General features: G+C 53.2%; 1 protein-coding gene across 1 annotated transcript in view; it reads left to right on the forward strand.

Annotated features, from left to right (window-relative positions):
• Positions 1–13,382, forward strand: part of LOC100902021 (beta-1,4-galactosyltransferase galt-1) — a 46,756-nt gene that overhangs the window by 12,105 nt on the left and 21,269 nt on the right. The window contains exon 4 of the mRNA XM_003743282.2: positions 10,235–10,394. Within this exon, the coding sequence (XP_003743330.2) occupies positions 10,235–10,394 (160 nt within the window). The remainder of the gene's footprint in view (positions 1–10,234; positions 10,395–13,382) is intronic.

A 13,382-nucleotide genomic window follows, 5' to 3' on the forward strand; every position in this document is an offset into this window, starting at 1 on the left:
AATTCCAATTTTGCGACGTAAACCGATGGCACAGTGGCGTCTGTCGACAGAGATGTTTTTGGTTTGATGAGGGAAGATGACGTAGCTCGTTGTGGACATTCTGAAGGTCATTCGCCCGCCCGAGCCCATCCGAACTCCCCGAAAACCTTCAGAGCATGTTTGAGACTCGAGAGCTTTGGAGAGCGCGAGCTTGATCTGGTTTACTTGATAAGGTACTCCCAACAAGTTTCCTCTCCATCTGTTCGTCGAGACGCGTGAATCGAGAAGATTTTCGGTCCGATCACTCCACCAATTCTGTTCCCGAAGGATCAGCAAGAGCTTTCCTCTCGGCTCAAGTGTGGGTTTAGACAATCGGATGGGCGGACGAAGCGTATTCTTCATTTCTCGTGTCGTTTTTCCGTCATTCGAGCACGGAATTGGAATCTACATGGAATAAGTAAGACGAGAACGTCGATCTAGTCGACCCCATAGCAAGAATCCCTCTGTCCCACGATGGACTTCGCCTTCGCGCCTCAATTCGCATGCGGTGGGACTCTAACCAGCACCAATCTCTGGTTGTCGAAAGATCGCGGCTCGCCTGGTACAAGTCGCTGACAACCGTAGCGTGATTCCCGCCAGAAGAAAGAGGAAAATTCTGCTTCAGCCATCCAGATGAGCCTCAGAAAGTCGGAGCAGTGTTCTTGACCATCCGGATCGTGACCCTGGATCGGGAAGGGAGAGCCGAATGCAGTCCATTCGGACAACATCCATCTGCCAAACTTCGGAAAGAGTTCATGTAGATCGTCGATGGTAATTGCCGGCGCAACGATGTTCGGCCTCTCGTTTAGCTCAGCACTGTGATTATTGTCGACTTCCTCCCAACATGTACGAGTCCCTCCATACGTGTTAATTGGTACTGCGTCGGTTGCCCTCTCGCGGATATTTGCCCCAGACCTCTGCTATTTCTCTCTTTATCGTCAATGATTCGCAGATTTATGATGCTGAGCGTGTTAGAGAGAACCTGCGTAAATCATCATAACTTCTGGGCCTGCCGGACAGGACAGAGATCCAACCCTCGGAGTTGCCGGTATCCTTCAAAGGGTAGCCGATGCGTCTGCGTTTCGTTCCAGCTGCAACTGCCATTGACGTTAGGGACACCGCTGGTCGCTCATTATATCTCCGCCTACTTGTTGAAGTGAACCAAAGGGATGTACGTCCGCTAATTGAGGATGGTGACATTAATCAACTCCTTTGTTTCTCTGACGATGACTCCACGGGGTTAGAGTTTTTGTGAAGCGACCGCAAAGGACGCTCTGCGACCGCGGCCCCCACCACCAGAAGTGGGATTCGGTTTTAGACGCTTCGTTAGTGAATTTCCGACTCAACGGCTGCAAATCGCGCCATTCCCTCGCCACGCGCGTCCCGCGCTCCGTTGGACACCCAGGAACGCCACCGACTCGTTTCCAGATTATCTATGGAGCGAAGCGCAGTTGACAAACCATCTCTTCTCAAAGACTTGTCCCGGACCCAATTTAAGGGCACCGAAACGCTCTCCTCGCTCGAGCTATTCCGGCTTATTTGGAGCGTTCGCTAGTCGTCAGACTTTCGTTATCAGGCCGGATTCTCCAGCAGATTCTCAGACACACTGTATGAGAGTCGTTCTCTATCTTGTGGGCTGGAGCGCTGCAAGGAAAAAGCTCAAATGCGGAGAAACTCTCGAGATATTCAAATGTCGGATGTTCTAGCATTCGGAACTCTTCTGAAGTTATTTTTTGTAGGGGAAACGTTCGCCGTTCCGTACCAACGTGCGTCGGAGGAGCGCTGGCGCTGCCCCCTCAGAGACTTCCCATCGGATGTGTGCGCGTTGAATTTTTATCTCTACGCGGCTCCTATCGGAGAATTCCTCGATTCCAATGCATGTCTGTGTTGACTCGGATACCTGTTGAATAAGGGCTGTGCTGAGCGTCTTGGCGTCACGTCTCACTCACTCAGGGTCTGTACGTGGGACTGTGTGATTATTGCTGAGCGCCGGCCGCGATGCTGGACGCGTTCCGCCGCGGGACTGCACGTGTTAGTCTGCGAATGCATATAATACATCAGCATGGAGTTTTTGACGGGGGCACGGAGCGGGCAAGGGAACACGATCACCGTATCGTTCCCTGATTTCCCCCCTCAGCCAGTGTTGACACGAGGAGCCTTTCTCGCCTTCTAACGCGCCTTCATTTTCCAACGGGGCGGCTGATGGATGGAATAATTCATTGATCAGAGAGAGGCTCTTCTTCTCATTTCTTGTCGATGTCCTCCGACCGGCAACTTGACGTATCGACTGCCCGATTCGTCCCACCCCTCACAAAGAGAGAATGACACCCATACCTCGACGGCATTCGTGTTGTTCTCCTAACGGTTGGGACGGTCGTCGTATCCAGGATGATCCCGTGTAGCTATTATCGTGTAGCCGTACCGTGTGAAAGGGATAAACAATACAGAGTAATCGATGGAGCCTCCCACGCCCCTAATACTCGGTGGTACTCAATTTCTCGCCGCGTGCGTCTGGGAAGCGATCGGAGGCGAAGGTAATTTGAGCAGCCAACGAAGCGACGAAGGTTCCACCATTCGAATAGAGATCGGAACAGCGATCACAGAACTTTGTCTGGCTCTCATCTTGCGTAGGGCAGGGGAGCAGAGCGTCGTGGGCATTATATTACGCTTGACCCCCCTCCCTCCCCAATGAAAAGTGGTCGAACTTTAATTATTGTCTAACTGCGTAGACCAGAGGTTCCCAAACTTTTTCTTCCGCGGAACCCTTCGCGGAACCCCTAGTGTTCCGTGGAACCCTTCCTCATTTTTCAAAAAATTCAAAGTCCTGTCAATTGCTCTTTCCTTTCAGCTATTAGAGGAAAAACCACTCGTTTGTTCCGGACCAGACTTGAATGTTTATTGCTTGAGTCAATTCTCGCGTTTAGGAATGCTCATCTAGCGGGAACGTGCCTTGTGCAACGACTTTCGCAGTGTGCATTCGTTGCCGATCGATGCGCCAATTAGAACGATCCCCTTCGGGATTGAGGAAGACATTTGGAATCAGGAAAAGAAGTTCCCCACAGGGCTACGACACATAGGGCCCGTATATGACCGTACATATGGAAGCAAAACCTCGTCGCGGAACCCCGAGTTGCGCAAAGAGCAGCCCACGGAACACTGGGGTTCCGCAGAGATTTTTTCACGGAACCCCAAGGGTTCCGCGGAACCCAGTTTGGGAACCTCTGGCGTAGACTAGTCATAGAATCATTAGGGCAAGCCACGCTCGTAGTATTCCCGATATATGGCACGATTGTTTCGATCTTATTAAAAGTAACAATTGACGAGGCGCACGAGAGCTCCGAGGAAGCGGCCGAGGCCGCGTGTTGTGCACGCCTGGTGAAGGCTCCCGCTTGCGAGTCTCACGGGCTATCCGATCGGTGCAGGAGGGCCCCGGGAATTGCTGCAGGGGATTCCCAAGTCCCACCGCTTGATCTAGCGAGAAGAGTGGATCGGCCCGACGAGGGATTGCGTCGTGACGAGAGCTCGACAATGGGATTGCGTGCAGCTCGCTATTGGATGGAACCCTAAGCTCGATCGAGAACGCGGTCTGAATGGACATCCACATCGCTTCACCTCGTCCAGGGTGAGCGGGACAAGAGCGCGCAGCGCATGTATAACGGAACCATCGCTTCAGTGCCTTCAAATTATCAGCAATCAGCACTCGAGAGTGAACAATCCTCGTGATCCGATGGGAGGGCAAACTCGACTGAGGGTTTTGACCGATAAACGGTCGAGGGGATCGCGCGTCACGCTCTTCGCGTATCGAGAGTATTCAGGAACGTGTTCCTTCCGTATCGAACGCCTGCTTCTCGACACGTGATCGCTGGCCTTCCAGTCACGCGGCTCCGGTGAAGTCCCGAAAGGCTGCAGAATTCCCTCAAGAGACAGATACGTTTTCCCGACCCTGAGCGGGACATTGCGAAGCAAGGAGCGGAAGATTCGAGGGATGAAAAGCGACACAAAAACGGCAGGGGAAGGACACAGCAAAAGTTTGAAATAACTTCCAAGTGAGCCTTTGACGAAGGTTGCGCAGCCGGCACAAACGGAATCGAGGACATGGAGCGGACATCTCTGAGCCAACCAGATTCCGAATGGAACGACAAAGGAAACGCTTTCGGGAGCAGCGCACGGAACACCGAAGACGAACCAGGGAGCGACCGCCGCATTGTGGAAGCATCGCCGAAAATGTCCCTGCGCGGGCGGCATTCTTAAAGTGTTGCCGGATTCAAGCAGCATACAAGAAGAATGAGTATCTGGCGACGGGGTCTCGCAGACTGGTGATCACCACAGAGGAGCCAGCTGGAGGGGGACCAACGATGAAGAAATCGGGCGATGTTTTGGTGCTAGAATGTCTCGGAGCAATGCCGAGTCGAACAGTGGAATTCGACGGAGAGTGACTCCGATACCTATTTCCCTTCTTTTTATATAAGTAATCATTTTTGAACATCTCTTTGATTTGCCTTCTGATTCTCTTGCCCTGTCCGAGTCCCCTATCCATCGAGTTCATCTTGTATACCGATTTGATCCATTCCACCTTTTTTTGCCTCCACGTGCTGGGAGCGAGGAACGAGGATCGGCTGTCCGGGCCGGCTGTCGCTCTCCAGACACTCGATCCATTTTTCGCCGGATCGGACGACGGATACATTAATTAGGATGCCTGGGAAGCATCAGACTCGTGTAGGGAACCCTGAGCACGGCTCATTTCGCTGCGATGGCGGCTCGCGTTGGCGGAAATATTGACGTAATAACTACGTCTAATCGAGGAGGAATTACAAAAAGGAAGAAGAACGCAGTAATACTGCTCGGGGTCAGCCTCTCCGTCGCGGAATGCGACTGGCGAATCGCTGCAGCTGACGAAGAGACGAGCCGTTATAACTGTACGCGGCCCTCGCGAGGAAATCCTAGTCGACTCGTTTTCATTGCGTGGGTGTCAGACTAACATCTGCTTCCCGGATACTCAGTCAGTCAGACGAGGTCGTGAAAGGTCGTCAGAGTTCCGCCTCGAATGATTCTGTCCGTTCCATGTCATCGTATGGACGAGTTTCTTGTGCAGACAAGGGGGGCTCGAAGCAGTGAGCCGAATACGGACATGTTCATCCTTCTATTGTGGCCCGGGAGCTCGGATCCGAATTTCCCGATGATAACCGAGTAGGATTAGGTGTAGGCCCTGATACACGGTCGAAGCGTACGTTAGATTGGACGAATCTGGCCGAGTTTCTTGAGTGTTTCCAGGGGAATAAACTTTTTGCGGAGTTCATTTGAGGATGACAGCCAGCAGTTACGATGTTGTCATACTTCGTGTGCTCGCTGCCCCCCCTCTGCGACGTCATCATGCCGACCATGCTGCCATCCTCGTGTATGGACTGGCTAAGATTGAAGCTGGCGAGGCGTCTTAAGCCTCGGGGGCATCGCTTTCCGAAGCTGCTCTCGTCGTCATTCCCCCGGCTGTTTTCTGCTCGCCTGAGAATACGAGGGCACTCGAGAATGGACGCATGAGAGAAGAAAACTCCAAAGCCGAGATCCTTGAAGAGCTCGATGAATTTTTGAACGGCAATCCCGACGTGGGCGGATCTTTGGCGCGAATTCGGCTCGGAGCCTGAAGGCTGGCGGGTACGAGATCTGACTGATAAACTGACGGACGGACGGACCGACGGACAGACTGCCATACAGGCGACGGCCCGCGTCCGCTTCGCTCAGAATTCTATTACGAAAGAGCTTCTGGGCTGTGAGCGTCCGGCGGGAACAAGAGTCGACGAGAAAGGGAAACGGGACAAGGTCCGAGTATCTCTTCGGCTTGTCGTGTTTTGTGAAGGCTCTCCGGTTCCATCCTCGGAAGCGGACTGAGAGAGCAAGAATCTTTTGGGATAATTATTGCCCGTACTCCCGTCACGATCGATTTTCGTTGTCCGAGGGGAGTTCCCCGATGCATCGCAAACAATCGACAAGAAGGAGGGGGCGAGCCGGCGATCGGGTGAGCGAGCGAACGCTGCTAATTGCTCAGGTGAAGCCCATTGACATTCCGAAGAACAATCTCTCCCGGTCCCGGCGCTTATCCAGCGCTTCCAAAGTCGCATTCCAAGCACCTCGTCAGGCGTAGCCGATGGAATATTCGGTTTCGGACTCGTATCGAATTACGCGGATGTCATCGCATGGGTCCACCGAGAGGAATCAGTCGTCGAAGATGTCGTGACAAATTCGGAGACGAACTTCTGACTGCCGAGCGTTCACATTGTATGATATCGCTCCGCAGCGAGGCTCCGTCGACCAAACGCGGGCCACGGAAATGGAGGACACGGGGAGCGAGATAAGAAAGACAGTAACTCATTCGGAGCGGAAAGGAATCGCAAAAGATATATGGAACGACGCACCGAGCATGAAAGACGGAAAACAAAAATTGTTCCTCCGCTCGTTTGTCCCCTCACTTGACCAGAGCTGCTACCCGGTCTATGAGAGCCGCTAGCCAACTGTTGGCTCGTGCGCCACGACGCGGTCGCCGTATCAGCGATTCGTTCCACCTTCGGAGACGCCCTAGGCTGCGGAACAAAGGAATGAAACAGTCGATGGACGGCCTCCGCTAAACACCCGTTCTCGATTCGGTGGTGATGAAAGCGCAAGAACTCACCGGCGGAGCAGCTTTTTCACGAAACGCGAATCTTCGCTGAGCCTGATTGGAGGTTTGCTTTTTGCACGCGGGAGCGCGAGAGAATGTGACAGGCAGACGGAACGAAGCCCAGAAATGAATCGAAACAACCGGTGAACAGGAAAGCTGGAACAAGAAGCAAAACCGCCGACTCCTGCCACAACGAATCGGAGTCGTATTTCAAAACTCTGTTCCGAACGAACGTCCTCGCTAACAATGTAGTAGTTGTTCGAATTCGTTCCTGCTGAGCCCCGATGTTCCAATCGAAGCGCCAGGAAACGGACGAAAATCGCGGAGAACGATCGATGTCCTTCCGAGAGAAGTACCAACTACTCGAGGTCCGCACCATATTCTCACGACGATCGGTCGACGAGCTGAGCACGCTCGGCTCCCCGAGAAGAAATGGAAAAAATCAATTATTGACGAGCCCTGAGAGTCTCCGCTCTAGATACTTACGTCAAGACAACCGAGATGATGGATTTCGGGCGAAGAAGGAACCGGCGGCAGGGTTGATGAACTTCCCTTCCCCTTCCCCTTCCCTCTCCCGAGTTCCCAATATCTGATTGTAGGGTTCGGTCGTCTTGCGCACGATAAGCGCCCCTGAAGCTCCGCTATTCCGTATCCTGCACTAGATCCACGAAATCGAGACAAGGTGTCGCGGATTCATCCTACAGGAGAAGAACTCCTCGGAGAAAAACATCCAGACTTTGCGTTCGGGCGGAATTTATGCCCGGGCTTCCACAAAAGCTTAAAGCGACCGCTTGGCGGGACACCCTCCGTGTTCTGCTCTGATTGTATTGAGGCTGCACTCTCAAAGGATCGTAATGCACTGCTACAAGAAGCTACGCGAGGACTCCACTACACTACCGGGAATTGTGCTGACCGTGCAACGTCACATAGTAGTATTGCTGGAGTGGCGCGAACGGAATGGCCGATGAAAGCCCAGAAAAACAACGAGTCGAGAGGAAGAGTCCGAAGAGGATGTCTCCCTCGAGAGCACTGAATTAAATCGGAGCAAGCCCCCACGCGGATACGATATTCTCCAGTACATGTCGGATCAAGTACTGGGGCCGCGGACGCGTCCCGAAAATGACCCGTTTTCGCGCCGGCGTCGCCCGGCAGGCGGGCAAGCACTGGATTGTCCAGCAATATCCGTGCGTTGAGTAGAAAGCCAAGGAGCCGCTTCCACGGATTATTCTCCTGTCTGGGTTTTTCTCGCTCAGACCGAGTCTCTCCCGTATCATCTCCCGAGGATTTTGAAATCATGGCGCTCGACACGGAAAGCTCTGACGACGCCGTCGGGTCGGGATGTGGAATTGTTATCGATCGCCGCCGAGCTCACAATCAGGCGTATCGAAGCTTTGCCTCCCAATCCGGGAGCAGAGAACGACGGGGAATGCAAAGATTTAACCGGTGGGATGCCTCGCGACGTCTGAATGGCTCGGAAGCCACAAAACATGGAGCTGCCAAGGTCCTGTTCAGAGAGACGTCGCTCGAGCATCGGTAGATTTCAACGGATTCCAGTACATCAAGTGTCGGGATACGAACCCCGTACGCTGAATTCTTATTATAACGGAACCGCACGATAAGGAGTCCGCGTCATGTTGCTCCGAGGGACGCAGAGGGACCGTGGCAGTGCAGAATAGCGAGTGAAAAGAAAAATACAGAGCCCGCTTTCAGTGTGGTATCGCGTATCGCCTCCGGCTAAACAGGATGCCAACTCCCGGACCGAGATATCTCCAGATTTGTCGGTGATCGAAGGCTGACTACGTGTAGAGCTCCCAGACGGACAGAATACAGTCCAGAACCGACCATCTGCTGAGGGCACGCTCTAGGAACGCAAATGATCCCCTACTCCTTCCATCCAGGTGGGAGAGCGCTCCCCGACCTTCTTTTCCGCAGAGCACCTGCTTGTCCTCCCCAGGGGCATCATCCATTGACCGCGCACCTGTCACCTTAAGCAAGAATGGCTCCTCAGCTCTTGGCCCTGGAGTACTCCGCATTCTCCTACGTTCGATAATTCCTGAGCCAGATGGGGTAGAGACATTGCGAATGGACGTCTGCCATGTTGGATGAACAATCTGCCTCGGTTCGCAATAGGCGCCGGCCTAGAAGCTCCTCGCCGAAAATTGACGCTTCTGGAAGCGAGGCGATAATCTTGTGGAATTGAAAACCTGGTAGAGCTCAAACCAGGAGTGTCCTTCTTGGACCTACGGGTCTCTGGGAAGCAGGACGGTCTCAAGGGAATTCGCTTCGAGCATGTTCCCTATTCCCTACTCCATGAAACGGTTCGAGCTAAGGCGAGCTGCTGACGCGTCGTATACTTTTGAATCCAGGGGTGTTGTGCTGTCATGCCACCATTCCTCGCGAAGTCCAGGGAATTCTATCGGCGTTGGGCTTCTCTCTCTACTTTCAGTCCACGCTTTCTCCGGCTTTGCAGACTGCGGACTGCTGGTGCTCTCCCTTCTATTCTCCGCCGCGTTCCTCCTGCGTGACCAATGTAGGGAAGACGTTGCCGAGAGTACCACTCTGAAGCGGATGCGGCTGCTGACGCTACGCGCGACATCGTTCGACAGATCGTGGGGCTGAGATGCTCCCCGAAACGCACGGGCGGCCATCCCCGTTCTGCTTCGCTCCCGACCGCATTCCTTTCAGAGCCGGCTTCCGTGGAGCCTTTCCGCCTCTCCTTTCTCCTGCGTCATTTTCGTCACGAATTCGCCGACTGTCATCGCGCCGAGCTCTGCGAAATAGTTCCGACTACGGTCGAGATCATCACGAAAAATACTCTCGGCTCGCGGCGTGCTGTGTTCTGGAGCCATCTGATGAGCTCGCTGTCTGAAGTTTCACGCTCTCCCGTATTCTTGTACATTGAGCTGGGTGATTTGGTTAGCTAGTACCTATGGACTAGAAGCTCTCCCGTTGCATCTCGGTCGGGTGCCAGAACCCCTCGACGGGACCGAAGTCTCAGGGAGCTGTGCGACGAACAGCTTGCAATAATGAGAGTCCGCGCTCAGCGGCGGCTCCCTTGCTTATTAATTGAGCTGCACCGGAACTCCCTCCAGTTCTGCTTTTCCGCACTCTGTCATCCTGGCGTTGTGAGCGAATGAGGCTTCGCTTTTTGGTCGGGTCGTTCTTTGTTCGGCCGTGCAAACCGGTGTCCAATGATGCGTTAGCAAACAATGATTCGCTCGTGCACTAAAGAAACCGCCTGACCCCCTGTTCAGCGCAAACAACAACAACAACAACAGCAACAATACGGCAGCGGCACCGAATGGATTGATTAATCAATGGCTCGATGTCTTACACCAATGCCCCTGTGGAGAGAATGCCCGAAAAGCGAATTCCGCGGAGCCCCGTGCGTCCCAGGAGCCAGGGAGCCACGCTCGAGAGCTGTGTCTGAATCGATCCACTCAAGATACCAAAGAAATTAAACGACGTGCCGATGCAATGGCTGTCACTCGTCAGACGGTCGCAGCATCGTTCAGGAAATAGCTATCCCGAAGGAGTTGACCTAAAGTATTTCTGCTCCCTTTTCAGGTGTGTTTTTTGGTCGCAAAATCGCACATCTGTAATTGCGACAGTCCTCGCGTCGAATCGTCTGATACGAGAGAATTGGAATATGAGATATTCGGCATTTTTCCTGTTGTGTCCCATCCCGTCGAACTCAGGACTACCTAAAGACTACGTACCCTATGCTGTAAGTTGGGTCCCCTTTCACTAGTTCGTCTCGTCGAGGGACTTTTTCCCTCTCTGATGTAGAGGGTACACGCCACGCACGAACGTCAACCGTACACTGCTCCGAACAAGCGACGAAATCGCGTGATCGCGTCAGCTTCTTCGATTTAAGTTTCGTGCTTCCCCCGAGTTACCTTCCGCAGAGCTATCGCCGAAAGGGAAAGCGAATTCCGACAGGTCTCGACATCGAAGAGCTTGATGGTCGGGAAAACATTCTTCTTCTTCTCGGATGTCCCGATGATAGCTTCCATTCCCGCCGTATTCTTTGCTCCGAACCTATTCTTGGCGTCTAAGGGCGCTGATCAGAAGCGGGAAACTTCGTGGACCCCAGAGCGGCTTTCGTAATTCAAGTGGTCCGCATCATGGCCGGTGGCCAGCGGTCCGCATCTCCGTGACGGGACTAAAAGACTGAGTCTGTGTATCGACGTGGAGAGATCTACGATTGCTGCCCCTGTCGACACTCCACAGCCCCGCATGTCGTTCGTGCAGACAGGGCCATGGGGAAGGGAAAGGAAATAACGATGAAAGTCAGAAACCTCTTCAACAGTGCGCGAGCCACTCGGGAAGAACCGCCTGAGGAGGTATCGAAAGGGGGATAGAAGCAAACGAGAGGGAACAGTCATATGTCTCCTAGTGGCAGCAGAAGAATCAAGCGGAAACTATCCGAATTTATGGTTCGAAGAATGCCCGGCACAGAGAGAGTGCCCCTTTCACCTATTTACGATTCTGGAGGCAGCGAGTTGGCCGAACGAAAGTCAAGAAAGACAACCGGCCTTGCCGCGTGGGGGGAGAAGCGGTGTCTGCCCGTTCACAGCCTCCGGTGGCCTCTCGATCATTTAGCTGATCGAAAAACAAGAGGCAAGGCCCGAGGAGCGGAACGATGACGTCGTGCCCGACGAAAATGAAGTTGAAGTGGAGTGTCACGTATCGTGTTCTCCCTCCCGAGGATCCGTTCTGCAAACGCTAACTGACTGACAGACTGACCGGTCTTGCACGTCGCTCGCGAGCGGCTCGTGCTATGCCAGGACCCAGAGTCTTCCGTTATCTTGATGCAGGCGGACGGGCACCGGTACGAGCAGGAGAGTAGGAGAATCAACGAGCGAGTAGTGAAACAGACTGCATCATCACCTTCAGCTCCGTTAAGGAAGTCGTTCTCTTCGGCAGCACATTTGCGGCTGCCATCAAGCCCCGGACAGACCGTGCTGCAAGGTTCCCCGCTCGGCTGCGAAGTCTTTATCCTTCACTATCATCTGTGCTCGCCTTCCTCCTGTAGTGGAGTGATCCTCTTTTCTGTTTTTTTTGTTTCTCTCCCCGAAGTCTGAGCGAGAATATTCTTGGAGACCAAGCTCCAACAGGCGCACTGTCGCCCTTCCGTTGCGGGAACTGTGTACCCGATTGGGTTTTTTGAGCCGACCCCGTCGATGCTTCCTTTTTGATTCGAATGTCCCGAAATAACTCTCCGCCGGAACGATTCGCCCACAAAGCGTGCCAGCTGCACGTGCCTCTCCGCCCCCGTCCGCTCGCATTCCGGAATCGGCACCGACAGCTGTCACGGCTCGAACTCATATATCTGCATGGAGATCAGCGTCAACAGCTGCCTCGAGACCTCGGCCACATTTCGTCGAGTCCTGACCATCGAGTTCCGGGCTCTCGGTTCCTAATCAACGAGGACAGAGATCACAGGCTACTCGCGGGGATCAACCGTTCCGTACGCGGCTCATGGAGTTTCCACGCACGTCATCCCTGGTGCAAAACTCATACGTGACCTTTCCGAGCTCTCTGAGCTCTGACGAGGACCGCTCCCTCCTCGCGGAAAACACATTGCATATGTCTGTTTCTTTGTGCGCGAGGATATATCTCCGAATGCAGCGAATCCCACTCGAATATTCACGCGAGCATACGAACAGCATGTACATACGAGCTCTGTCGGAGAGAAGGTCAGGAGCCTCACGAACATGTGAACTTTTCTTCCAGGCCCGCCATGCGGCCTGTCCCACCTGATTACACAGCTCGACAGCCAAATCGTTACAAAGAAAGTGATAGCTATTCCGGGGTAAACCGGGGGCGCTGAATCCGAATTTCGTAACAGATTTTCTCCATCAGGTCTAGTTTTTCCGAAATTTCAATTTTTCGATTTTTTGCCATTTTTCGTCTTCAAAAAATTCTAGCTCCGCCCCTGAGTGGACTAGATCGATGAAACTTTGGTGGCGGATAGACCTCGGTTGGGGCTATACCTGGCCGAGTTTTGGTGCGATTCGTAGCAGTGGTCTCTGAGCTAGAGCCATCGGAACTAAAAAAAGAAGAAAAAAGTGGGAGAGGGACCTCTTAGAAAGCACTTGACGGAAAAACTAGGACCTTTGAAGCGGTCTGACCTCGACAATTCGATAGGGGAGGCTTTTACGAGCATTTTGAGACCAAGCAGAGCAAAATCGGTCGATCCGTTCAGTTTTTATTCGCAAAAACATTGAAAAGGGTCTCGCAGGAAATGTGCCCCTTTTTGGAAATCGCTTCGGCGACCAACTTCAGAGAGCTGTATCTCCGGAACGGTTCGTCGTAGAGCGACGATCGAAGGCGCGTTGGAAAGCTGAGTCTGAGAGCTTCCATTTGCGCTAGTCAGATCGGAAAAAGGATTAGTTGGGACGGAGATATATGACGATTTTCATTGAATAAGCCCAATTGGATTCTACCATCATTCGGCTTGCGGAGGCTCCATCTAGAGGACGGTATGGAGAGGCGTCAGAGTACCCCGGGGAGATCATTCCAGATATCTGGCGACTTACTCATGGATTTCGGTTAAGCATCCGAAGCAGGGCTCCGGAATGCTCATCAGTGGGCTAGTTTCTGCGAGCCTCGAATAAGTAGAGTCCATGATACCATGACTCCACTGCGTAGTGGAGTCCCCATTACGCAGAAATTCCTTATCGTGCTAGGGTCCGATGCTGGGACGAAT

The sequence above is a fragment of the Galendromus occidentalis genome, unplaced genomic scaffold (genome assembly GCF_000255335.2).
Source record: "Galendromus occidentalis unplaced genomic scaffold, Mocc_1.1 scf7180000077442, whole genome shotgun sequence".
NCBI lineage: Eukaryota > Metazoa > Arthropoda > Arachnida > Mesostigmata > Phytoseiidae > Galendromus > Galendromus occidentalis.